General features: G+C 46.1%; 2 protein-coding genes across 2 annotated transcripts; both read left to right on the top strand.

Annotated features, from left to right (window-relative positions):
* Positions 1–6,807: 6,807 nt before the first annotated feature.
* LOC146498195 (protocadherin-8-like) lies at positions 6,808–11,003 on the top strand. Its single transcript, XM_085141141.1, has 3 exons — positions 6,808–9,712; positions 9,821–10,046; positions 10,153–11,003. The coding sequence occupies exons 1-3, from the start codon at positions 7,265–7,267 to the stop codon at positions 10,503–10,505; spliced, it is 3,027 nt and encodes a 1,008-aa protein (XP_084997267.1). The 5' UTR covers positions 6,808–7,264; the 3' UTR covers positions 10,506–11,003.
* An 808-nt stretch (positions 11,004–11,811) lies between these two features.
* Positions 11,812–19,925, top strand: LOC146498194 (leukocyte cell-derived chemotaxin 1-like). The gene is made up of 7 exons (XM_085141145.1): positions 11,812–12,408; positions 12,891–13,031; positions 14,075–14,215; positions 14,768–14,881; positions 17,851–18,001; positions 18,395–18,510; positions 19,157–19,925. Exons 1-7 carry the CDS (start codon positions 12,337–12,339, stop codon positions 19,376–19,378), a joined length of 957 nt encoding a protein of 318 aa, XP_084997271.1. The 5' UTR covers positions 11,812–12,336; the 3' UTR covers positions 19,379–19,925.
* Positions 19,926–20,008: the final 83 nt, after the last annotated feature.

Raw genomic sequence — 20,008 nt, 5'->3', positions numbered from 1 at the left:
ATGAAAGCCATTTCGATAAGAGTTCGGGCATCACACATTCACTGGCGACATTTAACTAAAGTGCGCTCCTCAATTTAAGACCCTTCTGCAGGGCCGGTGACACAAGCTCCTCGAGTGCCGCAGACCGGAGCGTGATGGACGCATTCACTCTTAATCATTTTCATCAATAGACAGTGAGGCCATTACCCCGGAGAGCGCCTGGAGTGCGCTACTCTGGTGGAGAGGCGATAATTGGATAATTAGTGCTGGGAACCAATTAGGGCTCCGTGCTTGTGATGGCACGCGAGTTAAGCAAAGGTTAGCACTTGAGCGAGGATGGATGGAAGGGGGGGGGGGGGGGTCAGAGCTCTGATCGATTATCTCAGACCCCTCTCCCTCCTGCACACAGGCACGCACATCTTTTCTTTCTCACCTCCTGCTCTCTCACTCTCTCTCTCTCCTTCCACCGCTTATCTGGTGGACAAAAGCGACCAAATCGCCTATTTCCATCTCAAAGAGTTAAGCCCCAACAAGAGGCACGGATCGGGCGACCGGATTCAGACCCCAAATACCCGGCGATCACTAGAGCAAATGGAAGCACAATGCCGAGGAGAAGAAAGAAAGGGCACAGGCAGAGGGAGGGGGAAGGGGAGGGGTCCTCTAAAGACATATTTATATATGTTAAAGAAAATGCTAATGTGCCCCGTGAAGAATGGAGGGGATTTCGGAGACTCACTCTAATACTGCTATTGTTAAACTCGCGTGCAGACGTTGTGAGATTGACACGGGTGACCACGTGAGAGACTTCTTTGTTTTCTTTTCTGTTTTTTTTTTCTGGGGTGTGTGTGGAATCGTTAGTGCGTGAGGATGCATGAGTCTGTCCAACATTGTTTAAAACAACAACAAAAAAGTATGATGCACGCGCACGTGCAGAGACGTTTAATCCACGAGGCGAGACTCGACATCATTTGATTTCTCTGTCCTTCTGTGTGCGTGAGAGAGAGAGAAGTCCTGTGTACTCTAAACAGAGAGAAAGGAGAATAAACAGGACGGTTCCCACACACAGCCTAACATTACTACGCCTCAAATCAAGCCTCTCTGCCTTCGGTCTGGGCGGAGCAGACTGTTCACCAAGCTGCACAAAAATATAAATGTTTTTAAAAAAATATTAATGCTGCAACATTATTAAAGCTGGGATAATGCTGTTTTGTCCTACAGTAAATTATCACTAATCTTAATCCATTATCTTTTATCTACCATAATGCTTCTGTTACATTACTGTACAGTTCCTGTACACTGTACAATCTAATTAGTTCCCGTAACTTAAAGAATTGTGTAAGTAAAGCGAACTTAAGATGACCAAGTTATGAGATCTTACTCATTGTATGAACACAGTACTGAAAATAACTTGAGCAAATGTTTATTACGAGTTTAACTACATTAAAAAAAATTATGGTCACTTACTGTTTTAATTTTCCCAACAAACAAATTAAATGCAGCTGAATCACAATATGCTTTATCATCCTCGAGCTTGAGAGATTTCTAATACAACACTTAATCAATATAAACACTGTATGTAAGTGTAATTAAAAAATAATAATTAACAACACTTCCTGCAATGGAGTTAAAATCAGACCAACTTTTATTTTCAAATGCAAAAAAGTAGAACAAACAAATGTACTGCCACTATTGCAGCTTGTGCTATTTAATAATATTTTTTAATATGATCACATTTTAATTTTATATTTATTTGTTAGAACACTTAAAACTTTAATAGCTTTACAAAGAAACAGTCTCAGATTTAATTATTCTGAAACTAAGTTTAAGCCTCCCATAACTTTGTATTGTAGTTACATTACTGACATAATCAATATAAAAAGTATTCATTGTTCAGTCACAAGTGCAGTCTATAGATCAAACACCACATTTGTTTTGAATTTAAACACAGAAGCTTCGTATGTTGTAATATTTTAAAGATGGTTTGCTACCAGTCTTGGCATTACTGTGATAGATGCAGGTCATCCAAAAGCAATTGCATGATGAAAGTCTTTAATATTGTCACAGCCTCCATGGCTGTTGATGTGTGTTGGAGATGCAAAGACCTTGAACCTGCAGGTGACCATCTTTACTGACCACACCATCTGTGACAGAGCACTCATCTCTCCTGGTGTCCTGCAAGGAAACAGTCATATTCTTTGGATTCTTTATATTTGTCCTTCTTAAAACATTTTTTTCTGCATTTGCTATAGAACAGACTTCAAAATAGACAATCAAGCTGCATTACTGCTGCCCAAAAATATTGTAAATGTGACATAAACAATTATACCATCCATCCATTTTCTTCCACTTATCTGCAGTTGGGTCACAGGGGCAGTAGCCTAAACATCTGCAATCTCGTTCTTTCAGTCACTAACCCAACGCTCATGACTCAGGTGAGGGTAGGGACGTAGTTCAACTCAGCTCTCTCTTCACCACGACGTACCAGTAGAGCGTCCACATGACTGCACCAATCATCTGTCGATCTCTTGCTCCGCTTCTCACTCACTCATGAACAAGACCCTGAGATACCTAAACTCCTCCAGGGCAGCAACTCGTTCCTGTCCCAGAGTAGGCACTACACCATTTTCCAGCTGAGGACCATGGCTATAGATTTTAAGGTGTTGATTCTCATTCCCACCGCTTCAAACTTGGCTGTGAACTTCTCCATTGCAAGCTGGAGGCCAACACCTGATGGCTAACCAAGCCCAATAAGACTCCTTCTTCAGATTTCAGATTGATGGCTCTCTTCTGGGCTTACCATCACAACAGGCACCAACCACCTTGCACCCGGAGCTCCTTGTAGCAACCTCAGCTATGGAGGTGCAGACCATTGTCCATTCTAACTCAGTGTCCCATTCCTCAAACTGGGAGTTGAAGATCTCCTGAACTGGGGCCGCCCCAGTCCACCCTCACTATATGTTTAGGTGTGCCAGGAATATGCAGCCAGCCCGTTCTCATCCCCCCACAACCTCATCCAACCCACCACAATGTAGTGATCAGCTGATAGCTCAGCTCCTCTCTTCCGCCAAGTTTCCAGAACATACAGCTGCACATACCCAAACTGTTTATTGAGGTCAAACTCACACACTAACACAGGCTCCCTCCCCAATATCCCCCGAGGTAACATTCAATTTCCTGCTCGTCAGCCTTGATAACCCTGATTGCCACCAAACACACAATAATTCCATGAAAGCAAATTTTAAAAACTATGCAAACATGGCCACTTTTCATTCTGAAAGCCTTCACTCTAGATGTAAAACGAAGTCAATATTTATTTTAATTACATGGTATCTGTATAACTTTCATCGCCAGAATAATTTGGGCAGAAAATAAATTTCACTTCACTTCAACTTCTAAACTAAGTTTGTGGGATAGGATCTTTCAAGAAATGCAGACTAAACTGTTGTTATTTGTATTTACTTACACAGCATGTCTTGTAGAATTTACTGGAGTCAACCCCAAGTACTGCTGGAATTCCTTTGAGGACAACAGCATAGTGCAGTCATATTTTAAGTTTACATGTCCTGTGTGTTATGCATAAATGTACATGAGGGAGTTATCGCGGTTCGAAAACCCACAGAAGTTCTTTTAATAAGTTGTCGAGCATCCCTGTGTTCCCTGCAACTAACAGAGGAAAATATGGGAATCTTATCTGAATGTCCCACATGTGCTCTGTGTAATGCTGCAGTGTAAGCGTGACACAACCAAACTGGAACATCTTCATAAAGGGCTCCTTATCACGTGACAAACTTAAACTCATATACCGGCATTCTTATTACTTCCTCAACATAATATTCTTATCAGTGAAGTGGTACTCTAAGCATCCTGAATGTTACCTATTCCACCGTAACTACAAAATAAAACAAAACGTATTGTCCTACAATCATATGATCTTGATAGTGTCATTAATGGGAAAGTAACATAGCCAGTGTTGGGAAGGTTACTTTTAAAATGTATTCCATTACAGATTACAGAATACATGCCCCAAAATGTATTCTGTAACGTATTCTGTTACGTTACTCAATGAGAGTAACGTATTCTGAATACTTTGGATTACTTAATATATTATCATGCTGTTTACAACTACATGAATGTACAATTGCTGTGATTTATTACTGTTACTGAAGGTCCGCGGCTCCGAACCGTAGTAAAGGGACCTCTGACTAATACGGTGGGTTCGTGTCGGGCTCGTAGCTGAAAACTAGCTTTACTTTGTTGTCTGGGTCAACTTTGCTAGCAGAGACAGAGAGAGGCGTTGAAAGGCTGCTCCAACAGAACTTATTGTTTCAGAGGAAAACACGAACACGGTGTACAGTCGAGTCTTAATAGCTTACTTACAACTGGGCTTGTCAGGCACTCTTCTTGGCTGCAGTGGTTATTATTATATTTACATGCTTCCAGCTCCCGTTTTTGCTCGATGACAGCTTTGTACTTTTCCTTTTCTCCCTCCCTCGCTCACAGACACATAACGGGTAAGGCAGTCCATTCTCCCTGCAGCACGGGACTACACTGCCCATGATGCTACATTCTTTAGAGCTATACCTGTAGCATTCTGCCTGTTAGCTTAGCACAACAACAACAACAGGCGCTCTCTCACCCAGGAAACACGCAGAGAGAGAGCGTCGCCCTGTAACCATGGCAACCGTAACGCTGCCGCCTGGAACAACAGAACCTGACCCGCCACAATATGAAACAGGAAGTACCGCCGTGTAATCCATTTATTTCAACAAAGTAACTGTATTCTAAATACCACCTTTTTAAACGGTAACTGTAACGGAATACAGTTACTCATATTTTGTATTTTAAATACGTAACGGCGGTACATGTATTCCGTTACTCCCCAACACTGAACATAGCTGCAATGCCTTCTTAAAATTGCATAGGGAACTAATAGGGAAGTAATTTGCAAAATGTCCCTAATGTTCTGTGAAGGTTCAGGATGTTTGTCATCTATAAAGAACCTTTACAATATAGAAACTGGAACAATATGAGTTATAAAGCTTTGAATAAAACCTTTTTATGGTAGTTAGAAAGGTTGATTATGCACTTATTACACAAAAAAGTGAATGCATAATTTTGTCCAGGACCTTTTTATAGAGTCTGATCTGTCCCCGAGGGTTCATGCAGTCAAAGGATTTAGCACATCCTGGGTGTTGTTGGTGCCGATGGAAAGGGTTACCAATATTTCTGTAACAGCCATGTAGCTTTGCAGTAATTCATCAATCACAGAGTGATGTGCGCTTATCTTTTTAGGACAGGCCTGACTGTGTCTAACTCTGCAAGCTGCTTGACTGGATGTTGTCCATTCAGGGTCTTCTATTTGACTTTCTGTGGCAGATGGGTTCTTTATAGAACATGCCAAGTGATATTAGCTTCCACTGCAAGGCAAGTGTTGCCACTGAAAAGGCCGTGAGGGGGAGAGGAGGAGGAGTAGGAGGGTGAATGAGGAGAAAAGAGAAGCGAGAGAGAGGGAAAGTGAGTCCAGTGGGCGAGAATGAGAAAATCCCCTTAAAGATCCGTGACGGGGCCCGGTCCCTCTCTCTAAATGTATTTTAATAGAAGGGACCCTGATGTCCAGGGCAATTCATCTCCCATCTCCATGTAATGAAAGGAGTCGTGGGGAAAGGGGGGTGGAGGGGAGGGTACAAAGGCTACATGTGGCTTTGCCTCATTATGCTGCAGTTAGGCGAGGGCTGTGTGGAGGTTGCAGGGGGTTAGGGTCCCCACAACCGGCTCAGGGGGCCACAATACCGGCATGGACGCCTGCAAAAGGGAGGGCCCTGCCATGCCATTATCCCACCGCTACTAACGAGGGCTTCATGGACCTTTGATATAATCTCACTATTGAAATCCTGATAAATCCCCCCCGCGTTTACAGCCAAATCCCATTTGTAACGGGTGTGTGTGTGTGTGTGTGTGTGTGTGTGTGTGTGTGTGTGTGTGTGTGTGTGTGTGTGTGTGTGTGTGTGTGTGTGTGTCGTCCTCACCTGCGCCTCTCTGTTCTGGCAGCCGAGGCCAAAGAGAGTCGTATGTTAAATTGGGACGTTACACTGGCTTTAATTTAAAAAAAAAAAAAATCCCCCGCTCTCTCGTACAAGACATCTCGTGAGAAGATCCGACCTGAGACAAATTTAGAATAAAAATCGATGCTTCAGTGGATATAGTCCGTTTCCCGCCTCAAATATGATCTGATAGGAAAACAATTACTGGATTACAACACACAGGGGGGGATGAGTGAACATAGGGCAGAGGAAATTTAAGGAATTTATTAATGAGAATTTAAAAAAAGGAGCCCAAAAAAGAAAAAAAAACGAGTCTCTTACTTTCAGTTAAGCCACGTTTCTTTTTGAGTCATTCGGCACGCTGAGCTGTGTCAGCATAATGAGTCTATCAAAAGTAAACTACGTGAAATCCTCTCTATCCGTCTGAGCCCCTCAGTGCCAACACAGAACAAACGGTGTCATGTTTCCTGCATGTGTTAAGTTATTGTACTGTATCAGAGATGGAGAGGTCACTGGGGCAGTTCCCCTCCCCACCACCACCACCAGTGGCTGCTTCCACACTGACACAGGACACGCGTGCCTGATGATCCGAGCAAACAGCGTTTGAACATAAATCCGTTCATACTGAAATAAGGCTTGTAGAGGTAAAGCATCCCGAGCAGACACTCCTATTCAAATGCTTTGTCCTCTAGCTCAGGGACACTGCGCATCTCCGTGGCCCCCCTCCCCGCGTGTCGGTGCGCAGACTCATTTAACAGCCCCAGGAATATAAACAAGCAAAGGAAACTATAGCAGTATTAAATCAAGCCCCGCGTTTAGCCCACATATTGGGAGCCAAGTTTCTCCGCACAGTCCAGGAATCTCTAAACAGGGTATAGAGGTCTTTCTGAAGTCCCCCCTCTTTTTTTCCCCTCTAACTCAAAGCCCGGATTGGTCACAGTGAGGCTCATTTGCATGCCTCGCCGTATAAACCCTCCTGCAGACACTGCAGCCCTCTTGCGCTGAGAGAACAGCACACCTCCAGTCGAGAGAGAGAGCGGAGCGCATCCAGAGTGCGCATTGAAAGACATATGGAATATTTATTGCGGGCTTTATCTGAAAAAACAACCCCGGAGAGTTGATTAGAGGGCGGGAAGAACTCTTGTTTTTGTTTTTTTCTCAGGTGCGTTTGGTTTAAACTTTGAATTGGACTGAGTGAGGACGCTCTGCTGAATTTCAGAATATTTAGGAGAGAAGGTGCGAAGATGGGAGAAACAGGGTGGAACGGGCTGTTGGTGCTAGTGTGCGCCTCTCTGATAAGCCTGGCTGCTGTCACGCACGGAAAGACGGTGAAATATCAGACATTTGAGGAAGACGCACCGGGGACGGTGATTGGAAACTTAGCCAAGGACACTTCCTCCTCTGCCTCTTCTTCCAGGAACAGTTTCAGGATGATGAAACAGTTCAACTCGTCTTTCATCCGTCTGAGAGAGAGCGACGGGCAGCTGACCATCGGAGAGAGGATAGACAGAGAACGGATCTGCAAACACACCCTGCACTGCCTCATCGCTTTCGACGTGGTCAGCTTCTCCAAAGAGCAGTTCAAGCTCATTCACGTCGAGGTGGAGGTCAAGGACATCAACGACAACTCTCCCGAGTTTCCCCGGAAAGAGTCGAGTCTGGAGATCTCCGAGAACACAGCGGTGGGCACCCGGATCCCCCTGGACTTTGCCGTGGATGAGGATGTTGGGACAAACTACATCCAAAGCTACCAGATCTCTGTTAACAGCCACTTTTCGATCGACGTGCTCAGCAGGGCCGACGGGGTTAAATATGCGGAGCTGGTGCTCATGAAGGAGCTGGACCGGGAGACGCAGGCTTCTTACGCGCTGGAGCTGGTCGCCATGGACGGCGGCAACCCGTCCCGCAGCGGAACGACGCGCATAAACATCAAGGTGAAAGACTACAACGACAACAGCCCGGTGTTCGACAGGAGCAGCTTCTCCGTGGACCTTCCCGAGGACGCGCCGGTGGGCACCCTCTTGCTGGACCTGAACGCCGAGGACCCGGACGAAGGGCTGAATGGTGAGGTGGTGTACGGGTTCGGTCACCAGGTGCCCCCGGAAATACGACAACTCTTCAGAGTGGACAGAAAAAGCGGGCGGCTCACTCTGGAGAGCCCGGTTGACTTTGAAAGTAAGACCACGTACGAGTTTGACGTCCAGGCCACTGACCTGGGTCCGAACCCGAGCCCGGCCATCTGCAAAATTGTCGTGCAGGTGCAGGACGTTAACGACAACGCGCCGGAGATCTCAATCACCCCGATGACGTCCATCACGGCGGGAATAGCGTACATAACCGAGGCGGCAGCCAGAGAGAGTTTCGTGGCTCTGGTCAGCACCTCGGACAGAGACTCGGGCGCTAACGGGCAGGTGCACTGCACGCTGTACGGACACGATCACTTCCGACTGCAGCAGGCGTACGAGGACAGCTTCATGATTGTGAGCACCAGCCCGCTGGACCGTGAGAAAATCCCCGAGTATAACCTCACAGTGGTGGCGGAGGATTTGGGCTCCCCTCCCTTCAGGACCATCACTCAGTACACCATCAGACTCACGGATGAGAACGACAACGCGCCGGTGTTTAGCAAGCCTGTGTACGAAGTGTCGGTCGTGGAGAACAACGCGCCCGGCGCATACATCACCACAGTAGTGGCGCGGGACGTCGACATGGGGTCAAACGGGAAGGTCACTTATAAACTGGCGGACACTTATTTCATGGGCTCCCCCATTTCCACCTTTGTGTCTCTAGACCCTGCCAGCGGTTCGCTTTACGCGCTCCGGAGCTTCAACTATGAAGTTATGAAGCAGCTGGAGCTCCGAATCACGGCCAGCGACGCCGGCTCCCCGCCGCTGTCCGGCAGCGCGAGCGTGTACGTTAGGATAGTGGACCAGAACGATAACGCGCCGTATATCACTCAGCCGGCGCTCAACAACGGCTCCGCTGAAGTCCTCCTGCCCCGGGACTCACCGAGCGGCTACGTCATCACCCGCGTGGAGGCTCGGGACGCAGACGAGGGCGTGAACGCGGAGCTGTCCTACGGGCTGGCCACCGGCGAGCCCTCCGTGTTCTCCGTTAACAAAGCCACAGGGGAGATCTACCTGAACCAGGTGCTGAGCCAAAACGTGGACGAAACCCTGAGCGTGACCGTCACGGTGAGTGACAACGGGAGGCCCGCACTCACCTCCACAGCCACGCTCCACTTCCTCATCATCGCGGGCTCCCCGCCGAGCGACAGAACCGTGTACCAGCCGGGCGGCGGGGAGGAGGTGCACGCTCAGTGGGACCTGTCGGTGGTGATTATCGTTGTCCTCGCGGGGAGCTGCACTCTCCTGCTGCTCGCCATCATCCTCATCGCCACCACCTGCAACCGGCGTAAGCGGGACAAGAGCGGAGATGACAGCGACTCGTACGGGGAGAAGGGCGCTCTGGAGCGGGGTAGGAGCCACGTGGTGGACAACCCGCTCCTGCCTCTCCACGGAGCCGGGGGAGAGGCGGGTTTTGACGGACAGTCGTACAGCAGCCAGCCAGGGGCGTTCACCTCGGCTCACCCTGGGGGCAGCGACATGTGCTCGGCCTCGGAGGACGGCAGCGAAGTGCCCTGCGTGTATGACTCAGACAACAACAGCAAGCTCCGGGGAAATAAACACGAGGTGAGATGCACCTTTGGGACAAGCGTGCTGGGTGAGGGTGGGGAGGAGGAGGTTGCACACAACAAGCAGACACTAACCTCTGTTTTTCTATCCCCCCCTCTCCTGCAGGGCTACTCTACTCTACCCGGGTATGGGAATGGCAAAGAGGCGGTGAGGCCCATCACCATCTGGAAGGGCAACTCTTACACCACCATCTCTGCCAGGGACCCAGCCTTCAGTGGCAAAGACAGTGGCAAAGGGGACAGTGACTTCAATGACAGTGACAGTGATGTGAGTGGAGACACTGGCCTGAAGAAAGAAGGGGCAGCAGTTCCTCCCATGGGTGGCCAAAATGGTAAGAGCAACAAAATTAACTCAAGCTCAAATTATCATCAGATGAGATGTGAGCTAGGTGGTGTGCACCTAATCTAACCCCACCTTCTTACCCTCCTCTCATCCAGCTTTGTGGGCTTGCACCAATGAGTGTAAGGTCCTGGGTCACTCAGATCGCTGCTGGAGCCCCTCAGCAGTGAGAGCCAACGCAGCCCCATCTCCAGCCCCGACCCTCTCTTCCTTCAGCAGTCTTTCCAAAACGGCCTCTCTGCCCCGGGATCCTCACCGCAGGGACAACTACTACCAGGCCCACATCCCCAAAACTGTGGGTCTGCAGAGCGTGTACGAGAAGGTGCTGCACAGGGAGTACGACTACGTTCTGGTCACTCCACCCAGACCTGTGAGGGTGCAAGAGATCAGCGATATAAGCATCCCCGTTTACACCCCGACCCCAACACACTGTCCCAACAACGATGACTAAAATAGACACACACAGCCCTAAGCTCACTTGCAAGGAACTGTATAGTGTGTTCAGACTTTTAATTTATGATTAACTGACAATGAGAACAATGTAACTATTTGCTGTGGAGAGTGTGCACACGTTGATGTCCCAAAATTTCATTTGTTTTAATGTAAAAGCCACCTTTGAAGTCCATCCAATCACTTTGTGACAACTTGCTGGACTGGATGTGTATAATATGCAAGATTTGTACATTGAGAGATTTTTATTTTTATAATGAAAGTATAATGAAGCAAAAGATGTGTACATATGAATTGTAATTATCAATCTTTATGCATGCTTGCTATTTAAAACGAAATGGCCCCAATATCTGGTTTCATGGAGGGCTGGTGACCAATAATGTATCAAGTTGACAACCACATAAAGAAACGGACTTGAATGCAATAATTAAATAACTGTAAAGTCTTTTTTATCATCACAATACGCTGAAAGGAAATAAACTTTAAATTGTTCTGAAAAGACTGAGTTGATTGGTAATGAGGGCGAGCAGGATCATTGTTTTTTGGTGGGGGGAAGCGTTGGGTTTTGTTTTTTTGCAGGAGCATCAGTCTTGTAAAAACCAATAGGTGTCGCTGTTATTGCGGTAGTGAGCCTCTGTCCTTGCAACCCGCTGAAGAAGGTCAGTTAAGTTTTTCCCCCCCTCTGTGAATACGATTTTCGCTGGTGAGATGCCAGAACAGACGCCAAGGTTTTTTTTTTTCTTTTTGAGCAAATCACTCTCATGCATATCGAGCAAAGACCTCCATCGTTAGTCTGTGCACTCTTTCAGGCACTTAATAACTACATTTATTTTCACGGGACCTGCATGCTGATAGCACACATGAATTAAAGATATGTTCAGGTTTCCTTTATATAAATCATTAAAACCTGGAGAGCGCGCTTATGTGTGAGGCTCATACTGACAAGGGCCACGCGTAAAAGCGCGTCTGTTGTTTGTCTTCTGAGATTCCATACATCAGAGGAGCCTAAGAATAAGTTTGACGGTGCACACAGGAATCCAAGAGCACCTGTGCTTTTTCCTTCCTTTTCTTTTTTTGTCAAAGTACATGAAGTCCTTGTGGGGGAAAGCTTTCCTGTTATCCTGTCACGATGTTTTTTGTCGATCTGCCAAATGCGCACCGTGCGCCCCTTACGTAATCCCATCATTATCATTCATGGATTCGGGGCTGTTTTTTTTTTTTTTTCCTTTTTTTTTCTTTTTTAATAACAGCAACCACAGCCCTGGACGCAGACGGGGGAAAATGCGATGGGAATCTGTCCAACAAGCTGCTGCCTTTGCACAGTGCCATGTAAATACACCGTCTCCAGGGTGGGAAAGAAAAAAAAAATCCATGCGACATTCCGCCAGAGTCACCTTTGACCCCGAAACAGTCTGTAGAGCTTTGAAAAGCAGCGAGAGGGAGGAGGGTACGGTGATACGGGGAGACAACCCTATCCTTCCCTCGTCCTGCCAAATAGATTTCACGGTCTGAGGTTGTCACAAAGTCATATCAAACTCATGCAAGTTGCATGAGCAGCCTATACGAACTTCAAAGAGGGGGAAAAATCATTCATTTTTTTTTTTTTGACAGAAGGTATAAAACTGGCTCATAAGAGGTTACTGCATGTGATGGTCATCAGCGCGAAGTTTTAGTATTATCTGTAAAGTCAGGAAACCTTCAGCACGACAGCAACAGAAAAGTGGACTTGAGTGCCTGCGTGACTGAGGAGTGTCTATCCTCCCCCTCCCCTGAGAGAGAGAGGAGAGAGAGAGAGAGTGGACTGGGGTCTCCTCAGGTGTTTGGCTTCAGTCATGGCTGAGAACTCAGAGAAAGTACCGATTGCCTTGGCGGGACCCGAGGACCTGCATCAGTTCATGCCTCCGGTGAGTTGTACCCGGCCCGCCTCTCTGCTCCATGATGCAGGCTGTCCTACGTGTGTTTGTGTGTGTACGGGTTCTTACTATGTTGGTGGGGACCACAATCTGAAATCTATTATACTGGTGGGGACCGACAACTGTGGTGGGACAAAAATCCAGGTTTTCATGGGGTTGAAGGCATTATTCACACTCAAAATGTGGTTTTAGTGTCAGGGTTACAATTAGGTCATGTTTAGGTTTAGGGTAAGGCATTCATTTTTAATGGTTAGGATTAGGGCAAGCAGCTAAGGAAAGCATTATGTCAATGGAATGTCCCCACAAACATAGCAAACCAGACATGTGTGTATGCGTGTTCAAGACCAAAAGCTGGATAGATAACTTTGAATCCACCTAACTGCTGCACAGCCGTAACGCTGTGTTATCAAGAGTTAGCTGTGCTGTTGTACCATGCTCTCATTTTTAGAGTGTTGCTTGTTTTTTCACCTTAGGCGTACTCCGCCTTGGCGGTCAAACCCGCCGCCACCGGCCGCCTACTGAAGGCCGGGGTCGCGGTGCTCATAACCGGAGCCCTCCTGCTTCTGCTGGGAGCCGTCGGAGCCTTCTACTTCTGGAACAACAATGAAAACCATGTAAGAGTGATACTTTACTGCTGTTATATATATATATATATATATATATATATATATATATATATATCATATCAACTTTTAAACTGTATGAAAATATGATCTTAAACTACCTAAAAGTTATTATTCAAATGTAGTTAACATGCAAGTGAATATATGGAGCATTCCAGCTCAGAATCTACTTTTTTATTTGCATATTCCAAGATCTATTTAGGTATTCATCAGATCTTTATATATTACTAGGGACTGGGTGCAGCACAGGCTCCAAAGACCATTCCCTCTTTTATCCATGCACAGCCACCAAACACCCATTTAGTCCCTGCTACCAAAGAAAAAAACAGCTCCCACACTCTATAAAACTAACATCCCTTAACTGAAGACATTGTTGAAACAAGCTGTTTGAAATTAGGAACAAGTGAAACGTAGTCATCACTGGTAGTTTTTTCTCCTTCTCCTTCTTCTTCTTTTTAAACTTGTTTAAATTAAAAAAGTCTCTGCAGACTAAAGCACTTCTTCAAGATGGGCTATTTTTGCAGTGTAGGCAAACAGTAAAAATGTAAATGAAACACTCCCATTTCATGGTACAGTCTGAGGCAGAGCTTGGTGAATGGAGGCGTTGTGTGCCTGTGTGTGTGCGGGTGGTGTATATAGAGGACCCTTGGCTGGGTTGGAATGAGGGGTGGGGTTGTGGGAGAGTTTTCAGGGTCCAGCTGATGCTCCAGGGGCAAGAGGTGTAAGAAATGAGAGGCCAAATTTTGCTTTCTGAGTGTGTTTTTCTCCCAGTAAGAAGTTAGAAAATGTTATTAACGCATGATGGAGAGGCTCTGTAGGCGGGTAATTACATTACTGGGGAGCTGTGAGGGTACTATTCTTCTGATGAGCATTTGAGAAGGAAAAAAATGAGGTGGTATGTGCGAGGAGAAGTCACAGGGTAAGATTAGAGACGGAGGGAGAGTGAAAGAGCGAATGCCTGGGGTGGGGTGAGTCTCAGGACTTTCATACCTTACATGCCAGTCAGAAAAGCTTGTGTGTGTGTGTGTGTGTAGGTCTACAATGTCCACTACAGCATGAGCATCAATGGCAAAGTGGAAGAAGGTTCAATGGAGATCGACACTGCCAATAACATGGAGAGATTCAGCACCGGCAGCGGAGCAGACGAGGCCGTGGAGGTCCATGACTTTGAGATTGTGAGTTCAGGTCAATGTAACCACATGAAAAATATATATATATGTTAATGTGTATCAAGAGGCTGTTTAAAGCATCAGAGGAAAAGTCGATCAGACTGGTCGAAGCCATCAGCTCATTATCACGGAGCAGAAATTAACAACAAGCAGGCGAGTATCCCCTCAGGGGCAATCAGTGTCGAGATGCACTTGTCCCTCCAATTTTCATTACGTTCAGACTGGTGGTTTTTGACCTTTAATTAAAGTGCCCCAACCAGGCCAATCAGACTAGTGAAGCAGCAGTTTTAGCCTTTTATGTATTAAAATTTTGACCTTTTTAATCACAGTGTCCCCTGTGATTGTATTTTCTCAATCTGAGAGAGTGCTCACATTTATGACTGCCATAAATTCAATCAAAACCTGACAGATTTTATTTGTGATATGTTTGTGATGGAAACCTTCAGACTGTCAAGGGGGGAAATAGGTTAATGTCCCCAGAAGTTAAGTTAGGAGGTGTAGTGTACATCTTTTAATTTGTGTCCCTCCATTCCCTGGTTTTTCAAATTCTTTATCCAGGGAATCACAGGGATCCGGTTTTCAGCAGGAGAGAAGTGTTACATCAAGACACAGGTGAAAGCTCATCTACCAGACGTGGAGGCTCTGAACAAGGAATCGATGACGTTTGAGCTGGTGGGTTGATTTTATGCTGTATGTTTTGTTACCAACAGCACTTTTTTCCTCAGTACAGGCCTACCTTAAACTGAAACGCTGAAGAATTTGTGTTTAGTTATGCCTCCGTATTTTCCAGATGTCAGCGGTCACTTTGGACTTGCTTTTTTTTCAAATAATAATTTAAATTAGAGTGAATTATTTTTCCTTTACAAACAAAAGCTCCTCTCTCTTCCTTCATTCAAATAGTCAGGCAGTGTCGTGTGCTGGTCCATGCTACTGTATTGCAACTCCAGTTTTCCCATGAAATTATGGCCTCACCTTTATGACCTTCAGTAATCTCCAAGTTTTTCTTTGGAGGACTGTTGCAAATTTTAAATCATGCCCTGAGATGAGTGAGGTTTCAAGTTCTCAAAGAGTAAATGGCCTATATTTATATAGCGCTTTACACATCTAGTCATCTACCGGGCCCTCTGACCACCACCAGTAGGCAACGGGTGAAGTGTCTTGCCCAAGGACACAACGCCCGAGACTGTCCAAGCCGGGGCTCGAACCAGCAACCTTCCGATTACAAGGCGAACTTCCAACTCTTGAGCCACGATCGCCCCTGGTGATTTAAATATCGATATAATCTGAAATATCATAAGATTAGCCTGAATCATTGACAAAAAACCAAACAAACAGAAACTGCATATATAAACAACAACACATTTTGTTGCTCTCACTTCATCCTTGAGCCATCACAGTTGTGACATATCATGCTAGTTTGTGATAAAACGACATGTCTAGTTTAATCACAGATACATCGTGCTGTGGTGTGTAGCTTAGCCAAATAGCAGGCAAGCTAGTGGTCAGGTATGGAGAAATATTTTGAATCAGCTGTTACAGTCAACTGAGCAAAAAGCCAAAGCAGTGAAAGCTAGTGTAAACATTACGAGGGCTTTCTTTGTTCCTTGTAAATTTGAGAGCTCCTCTGTTATATGAGCAACCACAAAATACAGCAGCAATCCTGAGGTCCCCCACAGGGTCAGCAGTTATAGCTTTTTCGCTCACTTCTCCAAAAAACACCGTCACTGAGTCTGAATTTCAGTGTCACCAACATTTGTGTAAAAATGTTGTCAAATTAATAGCATTGCTTAGTTATAGGAAAGTAATTAGCATACAAAACAGTACACTAATTAGTAAATGATAGATGGGGAAAATGTTAAGCTAACGCTACTAATATTAAAGTTGCAAAACTTTACTGTGTCGTACGGAGGGTGTCAAGCGTTTTAGCATTTAACTTAAAGTAGCACTGCTCGAGCAGACTTACAGTTAGCACACTGTTTTATCAGACAGGAGCAAACAAATTTGCCCCTTTGGTTCTTGAAATGATCTGCATTATTTTTACTTACTTAAAACATGACAGCTAAAATAAGAAACATTTTACGGGATAATATGCTAAAGCAATATTTCAAATTACTCAAAGCACTTTTCAGTACAAGCAACATTTCCCTTTTCACACATACTCATACAACACTTTATTCTCAAGCGCTTTAACTGCCTTCTCACTCAGCCTGCTTTGAATCGGTTCAAATCAGGCAAAGCAAAGATTATTACTGATGTCACCAGTTACACTATAAAAAGCTCTCATAAAGTATCTCTGTTTAGCACGCTGTGTTCATTTGATCTGATGCTAAAATGGTGAAGCGCTCTCCAAGCCACATATGCGACTTTTGTGTGTGGCTTCCCATCATATAACTTGGACTCTATTAAGATTTCGAAATAAACCCAGCAGGTCTTCACTCAATATGAGGATTGTAATCACCAGTGCCACAGCTTGTGATTGTTCAATTGAGGCTGTCTGATAATTAAAATCATTTAGTTCTGCATAAGCCTCACATCCACATAAATCCACATCAACCAAATTGCTCTCGTGAGCACGCGGCTCATACACGCTCGCCTGTGCACGCGCACACTGGCGTGCACAAACACAATTAATTATCACGCAGGGCTGCTCTTATTGCCTCTATCTGCCTCATAAACGATCATTTATTTCACGTTTGCGCTTTTGTGCGCGTTTGCGTTATTGCCTCTCTTTGCCTCATAAATGATTATTTGGACGTTGTGTATGTGTGTATGTGCGTGTGTGCGTGTGCGTGTTTGTGTGCATGCATTTGGAGACATGGAGATGTTGTTATAATGGTTGCCGTGGGCTGGTCATTTGCTATAATTTAGAGTGATGGCAAATATGGGTTAGATAAGCACACACACACACATCTCCTTCCAGAGAGAGAGTGGGTCAGATAAACTCTTATCAGTCAGTCGAACAGTGAAGAAGGACCCCCGCTTTTATTTGTCCCTCCAGCAAATCATTTGAGCTGAGACAGAAAACACACACACACACACACACACACACACACACACACACACACACACACACACACACACAAACACACACACACAGAGCAGCACTTCTAAAAGGTTGGAGGATAACAGTCCATAAACATGTCTGTGGCTAGTGCAGCGCAGCCCTCAGGAACAAACGCCTCTGGGCAAATTCATCCCCACAGAGCCGCCTCCACCCCACCCCCACCCGTGCCTCACCTGCCCCTCCTTACCTGCAGGCTGTGGATACAGAGTATGTATGTTTATTCAGTGTCTCCTCTGCAAACCTCATTAGTTTATCTGCAGAAACCTGCAAATTTAGGACATCCAGTCTCTCCTCTTCAGAAGCTGATGAGTTCTGACACTGTGTGTACAGCGAGACGTCAGCGCAAAAGGGAAATGTGTACACTAAAGCCTCAAGGGCTCCCTTTTTACTACTCTGTTTTATGTTCACATAAAAGCACTAACAGCGCAGCATTAATTCAGATTAGACTTGGGCAGGATGCAGAGAGTGTGGACTGTTTAAAGCATAACAAGTTACACCTTTGGCAGCCGTGTGTGTGTGTGTTTTGAAAGATTTTTACTTGCATATCAGTGTCATCTGCTTTTCCCACCCACAAAAGGAGGATGAAGTGATTCCGGCCAAGTTTGACGATGATCTGATCTGGGTAGCAGCTGAAACACCCCTCTCGGACTCTGGTTTCCTCAGCAACAAGATCAAGGACTTGTGCGGCGACCTGCCAATCTTCTGGCTCCGTCCCACCTTCTCGAGTAGTAAGCAAACAGATTTTTCAGTGGTATGGATTTTTTTTTGAAAAAGACAAGAAAACAGTCATTTTTTCTTGTTTTTACAAAAAAACCCAAAGAGAATATGGGTCAAACAGTCTCAAGCATTCTCATTTAACATCGCAGCTGTTTAAGCTACAGAGAGAGAGAGAAAAACAGGCTATAAAGAAAGAAAGGCAGAAATCCTTTTGAAGTTTCTGAGCTGCTGAGTGTAGAATTCTTAGCGTGCTGAGAGGTCAAAAGTTCTCAAAACACAATTTTCCTTCTGCTTCAGCTGCGGACTTCAAAAATGCTGCCTGAGAAACGGCTGTGTGCCACATTAGTGCCATTCTGCTCCTAGATTTGGTCTGCTGTCAGATACTGAGAGTGTGATGTGTGCAGGCGGCCAGCGGAAGAGGAGGGCTGCCCCCCGTCAGCGCCGCCAGGCAGCCGGAGCCGCAGGTCAGGAGGTGGAGGAGGACGTGGAAGCGGAGTTCAACCCTGAGAACCCCTATCAGGTGAGTCACACACACAAACGTGACTTTCTTCTTCTCTTGCGTTTACGTTGGGCCGCGGCGTCGCAGCTGTCCGATCAGATCCGAGGCCTACCTGAGACGCCTTTCCCAGCGAGGGATTCTCACAGCTGTGCGAGCGGCAGCAGATGCCGGGGTCACGGTGGAGGGGCCCGGATTGTCACTGCAAATCTGAGTGTATGCGTGGGCGTGTAGTCTGTGCGTGCGGTTTTCTGTGTGTGGCTGTCCAAAGCATTCCTTTCAGCATTGAGGCTGTATGAATAATTCCACAACATCCCACCACCTCCTCCTCTTCAGCAGCCCCTTTGCCCCTGCTAAGCACACACAGAGTCCCATGCATACACACATGCATCCTCACCCCTTCATTACAGGCCCCACTTTCTTTTTTCCCTAATCCTCCACCCCAACCCCACCAAACCCACTCCTGACAACCACAGAAGGGGGTAAACAGCAAGCGCCGTTTCTGAAAAAAGAAAATATTTGACAACAAAAACCCACATCTGACAACATCCCCTCCTCCCCTATCACAGCCTGTCGGAAATCCATTTTTAATTGGTTTGAAACGAGCTTTTGCCGCCCTGCCGAAGAACGCCTCACTCTGACCGCTCTCCTCTCTTCTCCCTCCTCTCAGAGAGGCCTCGAGGGCGAGCAGGACATGAACATCGACCCCAGGCTGGACCACGAGGGCGTGTGCTGCAGAGAGTGCCGCCGCGGCTACACCCACTGTCAGAGGATCTGCGAGCCTCTCCAAGGCTTCCACCCGTGGCCCTACCACTACAGGGGCTGCAGGGTGGCCTGTCGAGTTATCATGCCCTGCAACTGGTGGGTGGCACGCATCCTGGGTCTGGTGTGAGCCTCCCCGCCCACGTGAGAGATGGTAGAGTGCAGGAGGGATGGGGGAGGAGAGATAGGAGAAGGATAAAGTTTAGAAAAGGAAGATGGTGGCTTCTCATCCTCAGCAGGTTGCTGTGACCACACATTATCAATGCATGGTAAAGAATCTAGGGCAGTCATGATCTCACACACACACACCATACTCTTGATTTCCATCAAGATCACACAGCTTATGATGTGCAGCTCTACACCACATAAAAAGGAAGCATGTACAACTACCCGCATTTAGGAAAAGCAAGGTGAGCTTGTATTTTTAGAGCTGATAAGCAGCCTTTTTCATTCATTTTTTGCTTTCTGTAAATAAATGTGCCTTCAGCCAATAATAGCAGTCTTAACTCGCATCTTAAACGCATGTTTTCCAGCCCTTTATCTCTCTTTCGCCTTCATGAGAAGCTCTCATTAAAACAATGTACTGCACGCATAGCCTCAGAAACTTTCATCTCCATGTAAAGCATTGAAGAAGTGATCTCAAAGTGCAATATCACTGAATAAACTTTTTTTTTTTTTAAGTAAACATTAAAGGCGTCCTCTCTTCCTTCTCTAATTGACCAAATGACTTTGTAGCCCGTTTGTAAATACACGGCGTTCA

The sequence above is a fragment of the Neolamprologus multifasciatus genome, chromosome 18 (genome assembly GCF_963576455.1).
Source record: "Neolamprologus multifasciatus chromosome 18, fNeoMul1.2, whole genome shotgun sequence".
Classification (NCBI taxonomy): Eukaryota; Metazoa; Chordata; class Actinopteri; order Cichliformes; family Cichlidae; genus Neolamprologus; species Neolamprologus multifasciatus.
This window is presented reverse-complemented; position numbering and strand designations above follow the sequence as displayed.

Excerpts from the sequence above, each read along its gene's own strand:
- LOC146498195 (XM_085141141.1), top strand. The coding sequence starts at position 7,265 with ATGGGAGAAACAGGGTGGAACGGGCTGTTGGTGCTAGTGTGCGCCTCT. Across the intron at positions 9,713-9,820 it reads TCCGGGGAAATAAACACGAG|GGCTACTCTACTCTACCCGG; the intron begins GTGAGATGCACC and ends CCTCTCCTGCAG. Across the intron at positions 10,047-10,152 it reads TCCCATGGGTGGCCAAAATG|CTTTGTGGGCTTGCACCAAT; the intron begins GTAAGAGCAACA and ends CCTCTCATCCAG.
- LOC146498194 (XM_085141145.1), top strand. The coding sequence starts at position 12,337 with ATGGCTGAGAACTCAGAGAAAGTACCGATTGCCTTGGCGGGACCCGAG. Across the intron at positions 12,409-12,890 it reads TGCATCAGTTCATGCCTCCG|GCGTACTCCGCCTTGGCGGT; the intron begins GTGAGTTGTACC and ends TTTTCACCTTAG. Across the intron at positions 13,032-14,074 it reads GGAACAACAATGAAAACCAT|GTCTACAATGTCCACTACAG; the intron begins GTAAGAGTGATA and ends GTGTGTGTGTAG.